The sequence below is a fragment of the Hibiscus syriacus genome, unplaced genomic scaffold (genome assembly GCF_006381635.1).
Source record: "Hibiscus syriacus cultivar Baekdansim isolate YM2019G1 unplaced genomic scaffold, ASM638163v2 tig00112411_pilon, whole genome shotgun sequence".
In the NCBI taxonomy this organism is placed as follows: Eukaryota; Viridiplantae; Streptophyta; class Magnoliopsida; order Malvales; family Malvaceae; genus Hibiscus; species Hibiscus syriacus.
The window spans coordinates 1,063,774-1,084,957 of NW_024063326.1; the positions used below are offsets into that span (position 1 = coordinate 1,063,774).

General features: G+C 36.7%; 5 protein-coding genes across 5 annotated transcripts; 3 read left to right on the plus strand and 2 right to left on the minus strand.

The window, feature by feature from the left end:
* Nucleotides 1-1,380: 1,380 nt before the first annotated feature.
* On the plus strand, nt 1,381-3,640 carry LOC120179346 (pentatricopeptide repeat-containing protein At2g15690, mitochondrial-like). Its single transcript, XM_039184971.1, has one exon. The coding sequence runs from the start codon at nt 1,486-1,488 to the stop codon at nt 3,301-3,303; it is 1,818 nt and encodes a 605-aa protein (XP_039040902.1). The 5' UTR covers nt 1,381-1,485; the 3' UTR covers nt 3,304-3,640.
* A 693-nt stretch (nt 3,641-4,333) lies between these two features.
* On the minus strand, nt 4,334-4,652 carry LOC120179384 (calmodulin-like protein 30). The gene is made up of 2 exons (XM_039184992.1): nt 4,468-4,652; nt 4,334-4,418 (listed from the first exon to the last, which is right to left on the minus strand). Exons 1-2 carry the CDS (start codon nt 4,650-4,652, stop codon nt 4,334-4,336), a joined length of 270 nt encoding a protein of 89 aa, XP_039040923.1.
* Nucleotides 4,653-5,143: 491 nt separating this feature from the next.
* On the minus strand, nt 5,144-7,444 carry LOC120179347 (protein disulfide-isomerase SCO2-like). Its single transcript, XM_039184972.1, has 3 exons — nt 6,837-7,444; nt 6,619-6,745; nt 5,144-5,417 (listed from the first exon to the last, which is right to left on the minus strand). Exons 1-3 carry the CDS (start codon nt 7,194-7,196, stop codon nt 5,344-5,346), a joined length of 561 nt encoding a protein of 186 aa, XP_039040903.1. The 5' UTR covers nt 7,197-7,444; the 3' UTR covers nt 5,144-5,343.
* A 2,238-nt stretch (nt 7,445-9,682) lies between these two features.
* LOC120179348 (transcription factor bHLH113-like) lies at nt 9,683-10,848 on the plus strand. The gene is given in 6 exon segments (XM_039184973.1): nt 9,683-9,878; nt 9,881-10,018; nt 10,067-10,185; nt 10,275-10,340; nt 10,434-10,532; nt 10,645-10,848. Coding segments are annotated over 6 exon segments (753 nt in total). The 3' UTR covers nt 10,780-10,848.
* Nucleotides 10,849-19,718: 8,870 nt separating this feature from the next.
* LOC120179273 (ubiquitin-conjugating enzyme E2 19-like) lies at nt 19,719-20,863 on the plus strand. The gene is made up of 6 exons (XM_039184911.1): nt 19,719-19,926; nt 20,047-20,074; nt 20,151-20,378; nt 20,455-20,518; nt 20,596-20,655; nt 20,761-20,863. Exons 1-6 carry the CDS (start codon nt 19,817-19,819, stop codon nt 20,793-20,795), a joined length of 525 nt encoding a protein of 174 aa, XP_039040842.1. The 5' UTR covers nt 19,719-19,816; the 3' UTR covers nt 20,796-20,863.
* The last annotated feature ends 321 nt before the right edge of the window (nt 20,864-21,184 follow it).

Sequence of the window (21,184 nt, forward strand, 5' to 3'; positions counted from 1 at the left end):
GTGGATGTCCAACTAAGGTTTTAATTTTGTTTTCTATCAAATCCAAAAGATGCTTACCATAAAACATAGTGTTGTCCCTCCTTTTTCGTAACCTCCATGTAAGTATGATGATTTTTCTTTGCTCGTTTTCTTACTACTTTTTCTCTCAGACGAATGGAAGAAGAAGAAATTATTTTTCTCACTATTTTTTCTCTTAGACGAATTGAAGAATGATAAATGGGTTTATGGAAGAAGAAGAAAAAGAAGAAGAAAGGGGTTTATGGAAGAAAAAGAAATGAGTTTATAGAAGAAGAAACAAAGAGTTTATGGAAGAAGAAGAATGGTAAATGAAACCCTTGATTCCTCATCCCTTTATTAATTAGGATAAACTACACAGTTGATCACTAATGTTTGAGTGAGTTTTCGTTTTCCCACTGAAGTTTCAAAAACGTGGCGGTTAACCCACTAAATCCACTCCGTGTAACAGTTAATGTGTCAGTTGTGTTTTCCGTTACACCTGTTAATGTCTGTTAATATCGAGTGACCAATTTGTAATAAACGATAACGTTAGTAATCGATTTGTGACTTTTAAACATCTGTGGTGAAAACGAAAACTTACTCAAACATTAGTGACCACTTGCGTAGTTTACCCTTGATTTTTTTACCAATTAAATGGCTAGATTTGTGTAATAAAAGAATATTGATTCAAGATAGATCACTGTTAAGTATTTTTCTTTCTCAATTTAACATTTCCGCCGGCACTAGCTAGCATTAGACCCAAGACTTGCATGCCAAAAATCAACTTCCGTAGTGTATATATATATGCAGCTAAGAAACTCTAATGGAACCTTCACCTTCAAGTATCTTCTTAATCAGTTTCAAGATACAAACTTTATTTAGATGTTGATTTTTCAAGTGTTTAAATATAACTTTTTAAACATGAATTTATTGAAAAGACAAAAATTTTAGACATAATCCGCTGTTTTTGTTTGGCTCGTGTTTATACTCATGTAAATATGTATCCTAAAAAATATTGTTTTTTTTCTTTTTTTAAATAAAATTTGTAAACAGTTCATTTGTTTTGCTCCCTTCTTTTTCTTTTCTTCTATTTCAAATCATTTTTCTCTTCCTCCCATTTTGTCCCTTGATTAATAAAAATGAGAGTAATTTGTTATCCATTGTAGACGACTTTCCTTTAAAATTAAAAATATAATACAAAATCGTCAAGAGGAGACGATAGTATTACTATTAATGGTCAAACTTACTATTATTATTATTATTTTTGTATTTTTTACAAGAGCGTATTATTACTGTAATTTAACCTTAAAAAAATGGAGCCCTAAAACACAAAAATAAAATAGAGCTGGTGCCCAATTGTAAACTCAAAATGATACCCAATTGCTCTACTTGCTTCATATCTCACCCCAGCCTTTTATAATTTATCGCCATCCTTTCTTACAGGGTTTATCAGAGGTTCTTATTCGAAAAGCAGCGAAAGCAAAGCAAATGGGGTCTATAATGGCTGTACGTCGTGGACGGAGCCCAACACCAACTCTCACTTATCTCTTCTCCAAGGTACGCCTTAACTCCTCTCCCTTCACTTTCGATCGCCACTTTGATAGAACCCATTTTTTATCCCTGGGCGCAAAGTCTCTTAGCACTTCCACCATCCCAAACAACTACCAGAGATCCCCGCCTCCTCCTCACAACCAACACCAGCAACCGCCACTGTCATCTGATCCCAGGGATTTTCATGGCCGACCAAACCCTAATTTCAATAACCAAGGGTCCCCTCAAAACCAGGGTTACCATCATCCGCAACAACAGGGCGGAGTTCCTGGTAACAATCAATGGAATCCCCGGCTGAATCAGGGCCACGGTTATTCTCAACGAGAAATTCCTAATCAGTGGAATCACCAGCAGAATCAGAATCAGGGTTATTCTCAACGAGAAAGGCCTAATCAGTGGAACCCCCAGCATAATCGAAGCTATCCTCAGTACCCAAATGCTAATCCGATGAATACACAAATGCCCAGAAGTCCAAATCAGTGGAATAATCAGGATCAAAGCCAAGGGTACCCTCAAGGTAGAAATTATAATGAAAGAGCTCCACAAAGTCAAAACCCTAATCAGTCGGGCAGTGTCAGAGGGAATCAAGGCCAAATGATGGAGCATGTACAGACTGAGCCAGCTCCTTCATTGATAGATTTAACGCGGTTGTGTCATGAGGGGAAAGTTAAAGAAGCTATTGAATTGATGGGTAAAGGAGTTAAAGCTGATGCTAATTGTTTTTCGTCTTTGTTTGAGTTAATTGGAAATCCCAAATCACTTGAGGATGCAAAGAAAGTTCATGATTACTTCTTGCAATCGACCTGTCGAGGTGACCCTAGATTGAACAATAAAGTGATTGAAATGTATGCAAAATGTGCTAGCATGACTGATGCACGAAGAGTTTTTGATCACATGCCTGATAGGAATATGGATACTTGGCATTTGATGATTAATGGGTATGCAGACAATGGCTTGGGAGATGATGGGTTGCAGTTGTTTGAGCAGATGAGAAATTTTGGATTGAAACCGACTGAACAGACTTTCCTTGCAGTTCTTTCAGCTTGTGGTACTGCAGAAGCTATAGAAGAAGGGTTTTTACATTTTCAATCAATGGAGAGTGAGTATGGGATTTCTCCGGGGGTCGAGCATTATATGGGCCTTATGGGTGTTCTTGGAAAATCTGGTCATCTTTATGAAGCTAAAGATTATATTGAGAAAAAGCTGCCTTTCGAGCCAACTGTTGAAGTTTGGGAGGCATTGAGGAATTATGCTCGAATTCATGGAGATGTTGATCTTGAAGATTATGTTGAGGAGTTGATTGTTGATCTTGACCCATCAAAGGTTGATGCTAATAAAATCCCCACGCCACCACCAAAGAAACGTACTGCAATCAGCATGCTTGATGGAAAGAACAGAATTGGTGAATTTCGTAATCCGACCCTTTACAAGGATGATGAGAAACTGAAAGCCTTGAAAGCGATGAAAGAAGGAAGTTATGTGCCTGACACAAGATATGTTCTTCATGACATTGACCAAGAGGCAAAAGAGCAAGCACTTCTGTACCATAGTGAGCGATTGGCAATTGCGTTTGGTCTAATCAGTACCCCAGCTAGGCAAACTCTTAGGATCATCAAGAACCTCCGTGTATGTGGTGATTGTCACAATGCCATCAAGATCATATCAAGGATTGTTGGGAGGGAATTGATTATTAGAGACAACAAGCGTTTCCATCATTTCAAAGATGGCTTATGTTCTTGTGGTGATTACTGGTGAAAGACCTCACATCATTGCAAGGATGGCTTATTAGAGAGATCACATGCTCTTCCATCATTTCAAGGATGGCTTATATTCTTGCAGTGATTACCAGTAAAAGGCCTCACATCAGTTTTGTGAATTCTTTCTATTTAGATTTTGATATATAATGTTTTAGAGTTTTAGGGAATATGCATTGCTGTGAATGGGACTGTTGTTGACTCGCTGCATGTGTTTTCAAGTGAATGGCTCATTATTGGGCAATATGTATACGTTTCTGCTTGTTCTGATGCTTAATTAGTAGTATTTTACTAAGTTTTTAGTGTCTGCTCTTCTACATAGCCTTTTTTTCCCTGAAATAAACCCGCCTGATCCATTTTCTTGTTTTCCAATAGATTTAGGAGCTAAGTGTGGAAACTTTGAAGAAATGGTGATTAGTTCATTAGAGATATGTCATTTTACTTCGGCTCCATAGTACATTTCCAGGATTCAGAAGTACAAAACCCACCATGAAAATATGTTGCTAAAGTGAATATATTGATCCCAATAGTATTCAAGTTTTACATAAATTTGATGGCAATCTGTTGGTCAGCTTGGGATCTTGATCTGTTTTCATGTGGACCGTTTCAATGAACTGAATGTTGGAATTCAAACGCTATTATCACAGTCGACATGCACGTCCTTTATATTTTCAAGCAAGTGATTTTTTTAGTATCTCAAATCCAACAAAAAAAGGGGGGAAAGAAATGTAACATACAAAATTTGTTGCATGGCAGCTATTAATGAAAATGACCAAATGACTACTGTGTTCATTAGATGGTTTAATGACTTGGAAGATTCATGAAAATGATGTTAAAGTTACAAAAGATGCCCATGTTTTGGATACAAAAGCAGTGATAACTACTAATTTGACAGTAGCACAAACTGTTTTATTCTTTGAGGCATACAAACCGCTTCTTTTAACCAGAGAAATCAAAGTTACATTGACATGCATTAAGGGAAGAAGCTCCCAGATCCAAACAAATAAAATAAAATGCCCTTCTAATCAAGCTTAATAGTTCATCATGTTCATGAATTCATCCATGTCAACCATATTGTCGGTGTTCACTTCTCCTTCCATTTTCTTGCACTCCAAGCTGCAATTCTCCCCAAATCTCCATCACTTCTGCACTTATTTTCCATCACAGTTGAGGTCGAATGTGCTTAAACTGTTCTAAATGTCCATCCTCATCACTCTTTTTGTGCACTCCCACGAAGTCCTTGAAACTGATAAACTCATCTCCATTAAAACCAGCCACTTGAGTGATCTTGGGTACAGTTTGAGCCATGTTTCCTTGCCCTTGAGTCCTCAACATGGCCTTGTACTCCATCTGAGAAATCTTCCCATTTCTGTCGGAATCATACTTAACAAAAACTTCTCAGTTCTTTAAATCAGGTTGGAAAGAAGTCAACAACCCATAGTTTTGCCCATTCTGGAAAACAGGCGCAATGGTTTGCACAAGAACTTGTTCTTGAAAAGCTTTTATTGGAATTTGAGAAAACTAACATTCAACATATCTGCTGATATTGTTTATCCGACGATAGCAAGAAACAAAATCTGTTCAAGTATATGCAGGTTTCAAGACTCCATGTTCGATTTTCGCAGCTTGGGTGCCTTACAAATTTATATGTCGTTCATGGCAGATGAGAAAGTGTTGTTCTAATTCTAAAGCAAGAGATAAGTTGCATTTAAGGCTACTGTTTCATGCTTTATCAGCCTGCAAGCCAGCAATGAAGAAAAATGTCCCAAAGTTCCAAAGTAGGATTAGAAGAGAGATGTGACTGTGTGCGAGGACGATAATCATAAGAATACATTATTTAATAAACTTACATGCGATTCCTTTTCCCTCTTTCAAATCTCAATCAGAAAAATCTCTTAATTCTTCTTTTTTCTTTTTGGCTCTCTTTCACCCTCTACACATGTAAGGAATAGTCTACGTAAAATGTTCGACAAAAGGTGTTAGAAAAATACGAATCCGGAAAGTTGTTAACAAATCATTCCAAACACAAGTTGGAAAAAGTTCAAGGTGGCTTTCCGTTATCCACATCCTTCATCACTTCAATATCCTTCCTAGCTGTTATATTCTGCACGTAACCTGCAACGAATGATGAATGTTACATTGCGGTCGCTATATGGAACAAACACCAAAAAGTAGTTCCTTTAGTCATCAAATAATCAAAGAGTGACTCATCACTCATCATATTGACCTATTCATCATCTTTGTTCAGTGTCTGCATTGAAAACCAAAGTTCAAGAAACAAATAACCTTTAACAGGAGGAGTTAGTCACGATTTTTCTAAAAGCAATAAACAGTTGGAAATTTGGGAAGCTAAGGCCTATAAAAATCTGTCTTAAATAAGAGCCGAGAACATAATTCTGGAATCTGAAAATTAATCTGATAATTGATTCAATCAAAAGCCCTCAAAGCACCCTACAGATAAAGCATCTTGATAAGCTAAAGTAAATTCTCAATGGCTGCTATATTATCAAGTATTCTAATCTCTCATAGAAAAAACATATGTAAAAGAGGTTAGCTTTACTCGATTATTAAAGACATTATCAAAACAGCAGCAAAATCTCTGATAACAGAAGCATAAGATTAAACTTCTCAAAAAGCATCTCAATACATTTTCTTTATACAATGTCTAAACTACTCATAATCCTCTTAAACGCCTAATTGGAAAAAATTGCACGCTTAAGCTAGCTCAAAGCCACTTCCTCTTGGTAGTTGCAACTTGCAACAGTAACGTGTCAACCAAACTAAGACTAAGTTGATATATCAATACATATTAAATGTACTAAATTAACATAAAAGGGTTCCTAGTAGCATTCAGATTTCTACTAAATAAGTGACTAGGCTTAAGTGGCAAGTGGCAACTCACTGTTGAAGTCTAAATCATGATGAGCGATAGGTTTACTTGAGGGAATCTACATATATTCTTCTCACCAATATAGACTTCGAATAGTTTCCGATACTCTTTACATGTTGAGCTATGCTTCCAAGTAAAGTTAATCGAGTTACAATATAATTGCAATATATGTTGTTTGACTCTACATTTTTCTTGAAGCATCCATATTAGATAGGGGTAATGGAATATGATCCTAAAAGAACCTCCGAACACATGAAAAGTTTTGGGGAAAGAATTGAATATACACATGCTGCACACATCCATTTCCAATACTCGACTAGAGTCCCAGCAACAAGCATTGCAGTCATAAGAAGAGGGAGATAGCCAGATAGTCTTCCAAATTGAAATTTGATATCAACATGATGACAAATAAGAAGAGGGGAATACCAATTCCAAGGCAAGGTATACATTTGCAAATAATCTCTTTTCCTCTTTTATTATAGTAGCTAACAAGTCCAGTGCCCTGGCAACTCCTGCACTTTCCAGTCCATTCGTAAACCACTTCCTTACAATCCTACAAACAAAACCCATCTAAGATCAAGAAATTCTAATCTCCAAAAACTATCACGTTACTCTTGAATCGAACTATAAACAAAGAAACAAACCTCGATTTCGGGGTCACATTGGAGTCGCTTATCGATTTCTTCAGGGGTAACAGGGGAAGAATCAGGGTAGGTCATAGGAAGAGGAAGAGGTTCATCGTCATCAGTCAAATAGCTCTCCCGATTCCTCGACCATTTTTTGACCTTGATGCTACTCCCAGGTGGGGCTTCGTAGTTATCTTGTCCGATTCTCACACCACCTCCGTAAATATCGGAGGCTGTCGGGAAATGGAACCACTTACGGGAGGTGGGACCGGCGGGAATATCGCCGGCGGAGGCGAAGCAGCGGATTGAGGTTCGTGGAAGGATGGGAAGTAGTGGGGATGGCTTGGCGTGGAAAAGGCTAGGGTTTGGAGATAACATTCGAGGAAAAACTGAGAATGAAATGAAAGGGAAAATGGGGAGAGTGGATTGAATGGAGACCGGTGAACAACAAGAAACGGGAGATGATTGCAAAGCTCTGCAGTTTTGGAAAGAGGATTTTACAGCCCCACTTTGTCATTTTCTTCCAACATTTTTTTTCTAATCTTAAAACCACAACATTATCATCCCAGGAAAGACTGATGAATGTTCATAATGTAATAGAATGTAATGAATCTGTCTTCAATACATCTTTCTCTTGTCAATGTCCTTCAACACAAATAAGACTTTTTGTTAGCGTTGAATCAATTTCAAGAGCCGTCAAATGATCATAGGCTGTAAAGTCTATTTAAGTAGTGTTAAAATTTAAAATTGAGTTCGATTCGACTAAAATATCACGAGTCAGAAATTATCAACTTCGAATCAAACTTAAATAAAAAGTTAAAGTTTGACTCGAATCAAAAGATTAAATTTTCAAGTTCAACTTGAAATAAAAAATTGAATCTAGACTCGAGTTAGAATTTTTTTAACTCTAAACATTTTCAGCCTTAGTTTAATTGAAGTCCGAACTCGAACTTGAACTTGAAAGTACAAAAAACTTATATTATATTAAAAAATAACATAAAAATTTAATAATATTAATGATTTAATTAAAAATATAAAATTTAATATATTATTTTTTCGAGTTGTTTGGAAAATTTTAATCGGATAATAACAATATTATTGTATAAAAATATTAATTTCATACTGAAAGTCGTTTGAAAGATGTGAAGTTTCTCGAAGACTTTAAGAGAAATCAATAAGATACAAGTTCCTGAGCTTCAAGGTTCACACCAGCAGATGTTCACTTTGAGTGAGAATCTTTGGGAACAGAGGTTGGATCACTTGTGCGAAGGATATGACAATGAGGTGGTGACTCCTGAGGGATAAAATAATCATTTTATTGAGGTTTGTATAAACAGTATCTTTAAGACAAATCCATCCTCCTCTCGATGCATAAGAATGTTGGATGACTATCGCCTATGATACATTAAGAGACAGTTCATTGATATATATATTAAACTACTAGCAAACGTTTAATCTGTCCATGTAAACTTCAGCAAACTCATCTTGGAACATGATAGACCTGGAACTCCGGCAAAGATCCCAAATCAAGTGCTGCCAGAAGTGTGGCATAAGAAGAAAATGGCCATTAAGATACGGGAAACTGACTGGTGAAATAACCAGTTGCTGCTGACAATTAGGAACTTACTTTTTGGTGACCTACAATCAAATAGGCTCAAAACGTACACCCATTGTTACTGTTGTCATCGCAGTAATTTATATGTATTTATTTTGGCTTATAGATTCCGGATAGGGTTATTGTTGTAGTAAAATGGGTTTGTATGGGAGGGGATCAGTTATTATGAAAGAAGCGGATGGATTTATGTTTGATTCCTTGGCACTGTTTCCTCACCATGCTTTCAACGATAGATTTAGATGTGATAGTACTTTGTTATACTTTGCCAATATAATTTCCCATCAACCTGTTCTGTTAAAATTATCTTCAAAGAGATTCATCGAAGGGCAAGAGTATTCGACGAATTCCTCAATAAACCCGAAAGATTTATTTTGATTAATTCTGTTAAAGGTTACATTTATACATTTTGTTAGGTTATACACAACTATCATAATCTAAATTTAACGTAAGCATGCAAAGAGAGTTATTATAAAGTCATTATATAAATCCCAATACACCAGAATGAACTTCGACTATTTTCTCCTTCCATCCTAGAGCTCTCAATTTAGTACTTTGCCTTCATAACTATATATAACTTATAACCTTTACAATTTTACATAATCAATTAACCACCGGTCGATCATCGACTATGATGTATTTATTTATTTATTGACATAAATAGAAGCAGTTGGTTTATTAAAAAAAAGATAATATTTAAAATTACAATAAAGACTTGCAATGATAAGTAAAAGCTAAACACATAATTAGGACTCAACGACTGTTGCATTTACAGTCGTCGACAGTCACATCCATCGATTGGTGAAGGCCAAACTTTTCAGTCAGCACATTTTCAATCTCTTGAACGTGATTTCGGCTTCCTTTTTATCGAAAAATGCCTCAATCTTCTCAAATCGACGATGGATTTTTCGATTTCTTCATCCTCTGGTCTCTGTCGCCAACCGTCCGATGAGCCTTAAACGGTACTATGTTGGTCAACTCGTCATTCTCTTATGATCTACCGTTTGAATTGGTCTTCCATCCACCAAAGTTATGCCTAGTCAGCCGTCTGTTAAGTTTTTAGGTATGATTTTTAAAAAATTAAAAGTTTAGGTATTCAAATTGATATTTTAGGTATTGAACGCGTAATTTACCCTTTTCCAATTTCACACTGTAATTCTCTCACAATTGTAACGCCTGGCTGCTTTCCAACTACATAACACAAAGTTCAAAGTTTATTCAAGCTTGTGGGGTTGGAGTTTCTTTTCTTTTAATGATGGCTGAGAGTGTTCAGAGTTTTGAGGGGGACCAGGCGACTGCGACTGCAACTACAAGTACTCGTTTTTCTCAGTTATTGTTTGGTGGTGGTGGTGATGATGATCTTGGCCAGGGTTTTAACAACAGTCCTTTTGATGTTGGTGATCATGACAAGACCCTCAAAATGCTTTGCTTTGGGGGCCATCAAAATGATGTGAGATAGTATTTGGTCAAGAATCTGCTATTATTGCTACTAAAAAACCTGCTGCTGGGGTCGCATGCAGTGATTCTTCGTCCGCTTCTTCTGGTAACAACACCAAATCCTTCAAGGCTCCCTCGAAATCTAATGTGAGTGTGTTAGGTGTTAATTTTTGCCTTTTTCATTTGAATTTATGGAAAGAAGGCTTACTTTTTAAAGACCCAAAGAGGAATGATGACGCCATTGTTGACGCTCAACCGGCAAGCCGAATAACCAGTAAAAAGTCAAAGGTTGAGAACCCCGCCACCGGCCATGCAAAGGTTGCTTTATACATGTTGATCTATTTTTTAAACTTCCACTTTATAGATGATCAATTCTAACAGATGATCTCCTTTACTAATAATTACAGGTGAGGAAAGAGAAGATAGGGGATAGAATCACAGCATTGCAGCAGCTGGTTTCACCTTTTGGCAAGGTTCGAAATTTTATTCATGGTTCAACTTAACAAATTCATTATTCACTGAATAGGAATCCTATGAGACAACTCTGGGTATTTGAAATGTTGCAGACAGATACGGCATCAGTACTCCATGAAGCGATGGGTTATATCAGGTTCGTGCATGACCAGGTTCAAGTCCTTTGTTCTCCTTACCTGCAACACCCACCTGTAAGTAACCAAAAATAAAAACCCTTTCTTCTTTTTTAAAAAGATTTTTTTGATTAATAAATGGTGGAAAGAAAGGACTTGAAATGGTCTGTTATTTTCATTGTGTTGTTAGAACGGTGGCGAAGAAGCAGGGAAGGAGCTGAAGAGCAGAGGGCTATGTCTGGTCCCTGTTGCCTGCACTTTGCATGTGGCGAATAGCAACGGTGCCGATTTTTGGTCGCCGTCAATGGGAAACAATATAATATGAAGCAGTGGTGGCATTGTTGTGTGAGAAATTTTGACAGATGATTTTGAAATGGATCATCAAAAGGGGTAAAAAGAACAGGAACCTGGGAAAGATAACTCCTGATTCAGGGCTAAAAGACAGTGATGGTGCCATTGGTATACTGTTAAAAGAGAAGTGTTTGGTCTCTTTGTTGTTTTTGGTTTAACGAATTTTGAAAAGTGAAAATAATCTCAGGACCAAAAATGTCTTATAATATATGATTTTAACCAATTTTTTTTTGGATTTACCAAAATGACCAACTAAATCGCAATGCGATCGATAATTTGCAACGATTTCCCAAATTCGCATTACGATTTTCCAAATTCGCGTTGCGATTTTCATAGCGTCATTCGTATTAACGCGTCATTCGAAAACTGAACCGTCCACAGTATATCCCGTAATCGCAACTTATAACCTAAAACCTAAAATCACAACTCAGTCTCATCTCCATCTCTCACTCTCTACGGCGAAATCCATCCCCATCTCCGAAGATTTCCGTCCCCATCGCCGGCAAAATCCCTCACAACCATTCACGGTCAGAAATCCCTCACAATAATTCAGAAATGGAAAATCAACCTCCGAGTATTAGTTTTTTTAATTATTTTTATTTTGAAAATTTTGTATTATTTTAGGTTTTTCATATTAAAATTGATGATAAGTTTACTGGTAATTTCAATAATAGATTAACCATTTCACTTAGATTTCTTATTAAATTCATTGATTGCTGCCAATACTGTTAAATTGTTTAGTCTTTAACCCTGTGAAGTTAGTATTTGTCTTTGTTTTGTCTTTTGGTTGAAATAATGCAGAAGAATAATAGTTTCTAAACTTAAAATCGCAACATGAAAATGAAAATCGCAACGCAAAACCAAAATCGAAACCAAAATCGCATTGCGATTTTCATTTTGCGTTGCGATTCTCTCGTTGTGATTTTAATTTCGCGTTGCGATAGTCATTTCCGCGTTGCGATTTTCATTCTCTCGTTGCGATTTTCATTTCAACCAAAAGACAAAACGGTGTTGCAAATTTTAGTTTCAAGAATAAACTACTATTTATGTTTATTGTTTTTGGTATATCTTCACAGTGTAGTTTTTGGTATATCTAACTTGGTATGTTTATTATTTTTGTAGAAATTTTTTTCGGCTTCATTGACATTAAGGAATAAAGTTAGCCTAACCACTACAATTGCTTCGAAGCTTTCACCTGCACAAAGAAAATTGTTTGAGGAAACCTGCTTCGGGCCATGGCTGAGAGTACAGCATCCGGTGGAGATGCTAATTTGACCCATTTGTGGCTTCAGACCATGACTAGCAATCTACCCGACAGTATACAACGTGGTGAGGAAGAGATATGGTTTCATTTTCCACCGGCGTATACTTGTTTTGGGCGGAAGGAGTTCTACTTAATCACTGGTCTACAATTCAGACACGATGATGTAGGCCGGTACACTCGTCATATCACCCGCCCATCATGGTTATCCAGAGTTTTTCCTGATGAGTCAATAGAGAAGCCGAACTTACACGTCGATGACCTGAAGAAATTGTTTAATAAGAAAGATGGTTTTACTCGGATGAATGACGTCGATGTTGTCCGAGTATGCCTTCTAGTACTTTTGTATGCCGGGTTTTTAGGCAGAGAGGCCAGACAACCTATTCCTTAGGAGCTAATATTATTGATAGAGGACCTAAATGCATGGAATCTGTTTCCGTGGGGTTCGTATATATGGAAAGCTACCTGGACTAAGTTGTCGTCTGCCTTTGATGACCGCAAAAGTTTGCGTCGCGATGGGTCGAAATACACTTTGTCAGGCTTTGTTTGGGCCTTTAAGGTAAGAATTTCTATATAATGTTTTCAAAATTATAATTAATTATTTAACAATTACTAATGTTTGTTATTATATTGTTTGTAGATTTGGATATTCGAGGCTTTCCCCAGCATGCGGACATGTGTATTAAAAACTTCAAATGATATTCCTAGGGCTATTTCCTGGAAGAGGAAACGTCTGTTGGATTGGGAAACTTAATACCATATGCGACAATAAATAATGTAAGTTAACACAAATACTATCATATATAAACAAGTTATTAATAGTAGACGTTTAACTTTGTTTGAGTTTTTATATTTTTATGAGGCCAACACTCCATTAATGAGACTGACACCCACGGAGGCTGAGCTTGCCACTGATTGGTGGCAAACTAGTCAGCGTTTTCTTGATGGCACGAATGATGAGCAGCCTCTACTTCCTCCACTTCGAGAGCCATCACCTCACCCAGAGCCATCACCTGATCGACCCGACTATACACCTCTACAATGAGAGCCATCACCTATCCCGTCACATCATCGAGCCTCTTTTCCACCATCACCTCATGATAGGCGACCGGCAAAGATGCCACGACTTCTATCTCCCTGTTCTCCACCTCCACCTCCACAGGATGAGTCAAGGGAGTTACGTGATGATGTCAATGCCTTGCGTGAGGAGATCAATACTCTACGCGATAATGATGGTGCATGGCGTGTGGAGGTGTCTACTTTACGTGGTGAGGTTGCCGCTCTACGTGATATGGTAATATCGTTTCAGAATGAGGTTCATACTCTACGCAACGAGGTAAGTTTAAGATTTTCCATATTTAACTTGATGATAAATTTACTCGTAATTTCACTTAGATTAACCATTTCACTTAGATTGCTTAGTAAATTTATTCGGTTGCTGCCAATACTGTTAAACTGCTTATTAACAATGTGAAGTTAGTATTTGTCTTTTGTTGTCTTTTGGTTGAAGTAAATTTATTCGATTGCTGCCAATTCTGCTAAACTGTGTATTCTTTAACACTGTGAAATTAGTATTTGTCTTTGTTTTGTCTTTTGGTTGAAAGTAAATTTGTTCGGTTGCTGCCAATTCTGCTAAACTGTGTATTCTTTAACACTGTGAAGTTAGTATTTGTCTTTGTTTTGTCTTTTGGTTGAAAGTAAATTTGTTCGTTTGCTGCCAATTCTGCTAAACTGTGTATTCTTTAATACTCTGAAGTTAGTATTTGTCTTTGTTTTGTCTTTTGGTTGAAGTAATACAATCCATTCAAGTTTCAATTTGCAGAAGAAGAAGAAATAGTTTATTCTTGAAACTATATTTTAGCAACACTGTTTTGTCTTTTGGTTGAAATGAAAATCGCAACGAGAGAATGAAAATCACAACGCGAAACCAAAAATCGCAACGCGAAACTATAATCGCGTTGCGATTTTCATTTCGCATTGCGATTCTCTCGTTGCGATTTTCGTTTCGCGTTGCGATTTTCATTCTCTCGTTGCGATTTTCATTTCGCGTTGCGATAGTCATTTTTCACGCTGCGATTTTAAGTTCCAGAAACTATTCTTCTTCTGCAAATTGAAACTTGAATGAATTGCATTACTTCAACCAATAGACAAAGACAAATACTAAGTTGACAGTGTTGCAAGTTTGAAACATATTTGTCTTTGTTATCTGATGCATTTTGTGAACTATGATAGAATAATGACTTGGGTGAATTCAATGCAAGTTTGAAACATATTTGTCTTTGTTTTCAATGTTTAAATATCATGTCTGTTTATTTACTGATTTTTGTATTTAATTATTTAGCAGCCCGATAAGGTGGATGCTTTACGTCGGGTTTTTCTTGCACGACAGAGTTCACGCATCAGACGTCGTGCACGTGCTATTAAGTCTCTGTACACCCCAATAGTGCGAAGACACCGCAAGAAGAAGCCCGACTCGCCTGTCATCCCTCAAGAGTCCACTCCTATCATTGAAGAGGCCCCTATCATTCCTCGAGAGTCCCCTCCCACCGTTCAAGAGGCCACTGTCATCGTTGAAGAGGTCCCTCCCACCATTCAAGAGCCCGATTCACATGGCGTCATATGTAATATTCTTGAGAAACCCTCTGACGTGCCGGACATGATGGATGAGAGTTGGCTCTCGTATGAGTTATTGGCCAGTACCATTCCGGTATCTGAAGTGGAGAGGAGACAACTACCGGACACAATTCTGGATAACACCCTTTGGGCTAAGACCGCAGTTGATTTTTATCTACATGAGCGGAGCCAGGGGTGTTTCACTGACATATGCAAGCTCAACGATGATATCTATTTGTTGCTTGATCGGTCTTGGTGGGGCGTATTATTAGGGGTCGAAGACAATGGCTATTTTGATTGAGGGGTAAGTCTTATATTTTTCTTATATTTCAATTTGATTTTTTTTAAATTTATGTAAGTTACTAATATATGTCTTTTTTTGTAAAACAGCATATCGATGCGTGGGTGTCACGTCTTCTAATAATTAGGAAACTTAAGGAAAATAAAAGAAATACACGATATACAATTATGCCGACGTCTTTTAACACCGTTCACTTGAAGAATCAACGAGATGAATCATTTGCGTTGGGCAATGGACAAGCTAAACTTTATCCTACATGGTGGGAGGTCGATAAGGTTAGTATTTATTTTAGATTGAGTTTAAAGGTATTCATAAATAAGTGCGCAAATGAATGAATTATTACTTATGATTGCAGGTGTTTATCCCTGTTTTGGAACGTAAACATTGGCTTCTCGTCGAGCTTCAGCTCCCATCCCTTTTGCTTGACACCATATGAGCTTTGGATTTTGATGAGGATCCATATTTTGGTAGAGGAAAAGATGATTGTGATGGCACTGGTGATCCACATGTCAACCTTGTATGACCACTTTCCTTGCACCGACTACATGTCGATCTCTTCTTCTCTTCACCCTTAGACGGTATGCGATCGTGACTTTTTGGTCGGCCAGGTAGCCTTCTGTCCATGGCTGGTGGCAAAACTGTTTGTAAGTCATCTGGTATGTCCCACTCAGAAGGATGTGGAATAGGGTAGACAATCTCGCCATAAGTCAATCGATATACTTCTATAGTGTAGCAATCCATAGCGTATGCGCTTGAATCATCTTGGTTTAGATGAAGAGAAACTTTTATAACATGGCCACACAGATAACCAGATGTTTGCTATTTCATACAACTACACGTCTTTGCATTTAGATCGACAAGCCCATTTAAGTTATTATCCAGTACTTCAAACAAAGTGTTTGAACATGGTTCAACTCTCCATGACGTTGACTTTACAACACGTTTCGTTATCTTTTTTTCTGTCCATGGTGTAACACGATGTTCCAATGTTCCTGTAAATTTAAATAAATAATACTTAGTAAAATATATGATAAGTTACGAGTTTAAAGAAATAATACCTGCATGGTTTCTTTTCTTGTAGTAACACTGTTGAATAGAGGCTCGAAAAAACTCCATTAACATAGTAATGGGTAATTTCTGGGAATGACAACTTAGAGCGTTGATTGATTTTGCACTATTAGACGTCATGAAACCATAACTTGCTCCAAGTTGATGTACACTTGACCATCTTTCAAACCCGACATCTTCTAATGTTTGAGCACACTGAGGCAAAACACGTCTTAAACAGTTTATATGCTTATTAAAATCCACTTCCCGATAAGCTTTTACAGCCTTCCAGTATGTCCATTTGTGATTTTTTATACCAGCAAACCTTGATTTTAGATTTCTATACAAATGAACACCACAAAGTCCATGAAAAGCATATGGGAAACACCTTCTAACAGCGTTGTCAATTGAGTTTGCCCTATCGGATATGATTGCCAGATTGCTAATAGGACCTATGCAATCCCTAAGATGCCCCATAAACCATGTCCATGAATAAGAGGTTTCAGATTTTCCAACCCCGTAAGCTATTGGCAGTATCCCATTGTTAGCATCCATGGCTACTGATAATAAGTTTACTCCAAGGTATCGACCTTTTAAATGTGCTCCGTCAACTATAATAACTGGGCGCATACAATTAATAAATGAACGAATCTACAAAATCATATACACAAGAAATATAATCATTTAAATGTGAAATGCATGTAACTAACAAAAATGAGTCAACAAAATTATATTGATTTACTAACCGCAGCACCAATGGCGATAAACAACAACTCAAAGCGTCTATCTCTATCTGTTTTGATATGAGTTACCGACCCAGGATTTTTCAGCTTTAAATTGTGACAATAAGCCGACAGTTGGGCAAACGATGCTTCTGGCGACCCCCTCAACAATTCCAAGGCATAACATTTGGCTCTCCAAGCTTGAGAATATGAGATACTAATCTTGAACCGAGCATTCATGTCAGTCATAATTTCATGTCCCCGATATACCCTACCATTCAAAAACATTAACTCAGCCAGAAAACCACCCAACACCTTTTTGTTTGCCTCTCTATGGTGAGGAAAAACTTGGGTTCTTGAACATGTATGTTTATCAATAAAAGTCCTAACTTGAAACATTTCGCAATCTTTTATCCTCTTTGCAATCATACGCCACATACAGTTTTTGTCAATCATACACCTTGTTTCGAAACGATCTTTGCTTGATTTGTTAACTTTTAGGTTATAGCCATCTTCCACACATTTCGTATACAAAGCTATCTTCAAGTCTTCCTTTGTATCAAAACAATCATCTTTCTTGATACGAATAAATTTTGTGTAACAATCAACTTCTATATTTACCAACTCTTCTTCCGGTATCTGAAGTAATTCTGGCATATTTCAGTTATACTCCCGTGGTATTTTCTTCGAGGACTTTTCTTTGGGGATTTCTTCTTCTTCTTTTTCTTCTTCAGTGTTATATGAATTACAGAATGGATGTTCAACATGTTCATTTACAGTCGTAACTTCCTCCTCATTATCATCAACAACATCTTCCTCGGCAACGACTGTTTCATCATCAAAATTCGGGTATTGACCAATATCAAAATCATTACACGCAGGGTCTGTTTCTTCTTCTGAAAAATCATCAAAATCCGAGTATTGACCAAGATCAAAGTCCGGGTATTGACCAAGATCAAATTTCGAATACTGACTAGTACTCACAATTTTTTCTGTTGGCTCATCATCGTCTAACTGGTCAATACGAAAACCGGAATTTGGTGTTGAAAGTTGATTGGGATTTGGATTAGGGAAAGGTTGTGGGTTTTGAGATTGTGTTTGGTATTGGAAATGTGGTGAAACAATATTTGCTTGGTGATGAAATTGTGGTGGAACCATTAAATTTTGAGCACCATAAACTGTGGTTGAAAAACTTAGTTGATTACTACCCGCTACAGACCCAACTTCACTACTTCTAGGTTCAACAACATACAATGTAACATCATCACTTGAAACACTAATGTAAGAAATGAATCGTTCAACATCTTCATTGTCGGTTAACAAATAAACTTTACCATTTCTCTGATAAGATAGCCTAAATCCACTTAGGGGCTCTAAATTCAATTTATTTGCAACACGTAACATTAGAGTTTCATAAGTTAACTTTTTTAATGATAGTTTTAGTTGAAGATTCATGGGTAAAGGCATATATTGTAAAACACCATGAACATTCTCCCATGACCCTCCAAAACACAAATCTATCCAAACATGATCAACATTAGATGATTTCATTATTGTAAATTAATTTACTAAACAAACGAGCTGCGAAACTAAAACATGTTGCTGGATGGGGAAGGATGTCGTTGGATATAGGAACGGATGTCGCCGGAGAGAGTGATAGATGGAGATGAATGAGTTGCGATTTAGGGATTTAGGTTATGAGTTGCTGCTGCTGCGTAGTTATATACCCAAAACATTTGTGTTGCGAAATTAAAACCTGTTGCGAATTCAGAAATCGAGTTGCGAATTTGAAATTCAGTATTGCGATAGTCAGAATCTCGTTGCGATTTACTAAATCGCGTTGCGAATCTGGAAACTGATTTGCGATACCGGAGATCGCATTGCGAATTATCGATCGCATTGCGATTTAGTTGGTCATTTTGGCAAATCCAAAAAAAGTTGGTTAAAATTGTATATTATAAGGCATTTTTGGTCACTGAGGTTATTTTCTCTTTTGAGAATGTGTTGGTGCCATTGGTGTTTAAGTGTTTAACGCTACAAATGTAACTATTTTAAGTGTCCGGAATGTAATAGTCATTAGTTTTTTTTCGTTAAGTAATACGTGTCACATCATAATCTAATAATTTTGAAAATTATTTTTTAAAATATTAAAAATATTATTATATTTATTTTAAAAAAAACTTTAATTTCTTTTAAATTACAATAAAACCTCAAAATTCCTAAAATCTCAAAATCCTAACACTAACCCGCCGTCGACGTAATCCTTGCCATTATCCGAGTTATACGCCGTCGTAGTTGTCGTTGATTGATCGTCATAATAGCAATTTTCATCTTAGGATTCGCGTGTATAAAATGCTAATTCCTTGTATAAAACGTCAATTCGCCATCTATCGATCATAATTTTATAGGGGTTTTGGTTGTCGAAAGAGATGAGGTCGGGTAGAACTTCATCGACGGTATAGGACGACGGTCAACGTGAGTTTAAAGGTTGAAATGAAGGTTTTTAAAGTTTTGAGGTTATCTCAAAATTTTTGTGTTTTCTTTTTAAAATTATCAGATTGTGACACATGTCACTTAACGGAGGAAATTAACGTTGTTGATGGTCTGGGCACTTAAAGTGATAACGTTTATAACGTTAGACACCTAGATGGGCAAAAAATTATTATACTCACTTATTCGGAGGAAATGGTATAGTGTAGACACTTATTTGGGTATTAATACTTTTAAAAATCTAATGTTATTTCTTTTGAAGAGTAAAAATCTAATATTAAGAAGAATAAAAAAAGGCAAATATAGTCTTTAACATAAAAGGGGGCAAAAAATAGGGGGGGGGGGGGCTAGCCGTTAGAAATACCAACCCAACCTTCTTAAAGGAACGTTGTTTCCTGTTTCTTCCCAACCTTTTAAAAACCAAAGCAGTACTCCCCCTCACGGCCCACCATATGTCTCTCTCTCTATCTGCCTATTTCTCTTCATTTGGATCCTTTCAGAAAACCCTGTGTGGATCTGTTCTTCCCTTTCTTCTCAAACCCCCTTTTTGGATTTTCCTCTTTAGCAGAACAAGGGAATGGCAACCGTGAATGGCTATCAAGGAAACACACCAGTGGCCACTACCACTGCATCAAGACAGATTACCCCCACTGCTAACACCCTTGATTCTCAATCTGTTCTCAAGAGGCCCCCCCTCTTCTTTTTATTAGTTTGCATTGGATTTTGTTTCTTAACTAGGTGAAAGTGATTGATTTTTTTTACAATGTTTTTTTATTTGTATCTTCTCTTGGTTTACGGTGTCAACAGGTTGCAAACTGAATTGAAGGCTTTGATGGTAAGAATTGAACTATAATGCCTTGAATCTGTTTGATTAATGTCAAAGAAAGTTTTCTAAATTTATATATTGTATGATGGGTGGGGATCCTGGAATCTCAGCATTCCCAGAAGAGGACAACATATTTTGCTGGAAAGGGACTATTAAAGGAAGCAAAGACACAGTATTTGAAGGAAAAGAATACAAGCTATCTCTTTCATTCCCCAATGATTACCCTTTTAAACCCCCAAAGGTCAAGTTTGAGACTGCCTGTTTCCATCCCAATGTTGATGTCTACGGTAACATTTGCTTGGACATCCTTCAGGTAAAATAAGATTTCTCTTTTTTTTACAGGGCCAAATTTTGTAGAACAAAAGAAGAATTATTGTTTGTGTTTGTAGGATAAATGGTCATCTGCTTATGATGTAAGAACCATACTGCTGTCTATCCAGAGTCTGCTTGGAGGTATTTATTGTGGTTTCTTCTTCTCTTCTATTGTTAGTGTATTACAATGAAATTTAGAAGATTTCTTTAAAATGCTGAACCAAACATTAGCTCACCATTGAACACCCAAGCAGCTCAGCTTTGGAGCAATCAAGAAGGTAATATAGATTGAATACAAAGAGCTTGGCATTTTAATGTTTTATCAGCAGTAGATGTTCCATTGAATCTGAATGTGATTATTTTATTGTTTCAGGACTTTGCAGAGTATAGGAAGATGGTTGAGAAGCTTAATGCATGATTTTCAGAAATCAATACAGAATGTATTCTTTGTCTAGAGTTATTACAATGAGATGTGTTTTTTATTTTTCTGGTGTGATGAGATTTTACTATGAGATTTATTTATTTATATTGGATGTTGACTAGCTTAATATCTAATATAAATCAAAACGATAGTCACTAACAACTCTCAGCCTCATACCCTCAATATTGCTTACGTGATACAAAATTGCTTTTCTAGTGTTAGAACCAACAATCTCTTCAAGAAATTCCTGCTGCTATCATAAGTAACAAGAAATTCCATGAGTTGCCTTTTTTTCATGGAAAAAAAATTAACTCATTTGTTTTGTAAAAGGAACCAAGGTGCATCCTATATATTTCTTCAACCGAATATTGAATTTCACTTTTCAA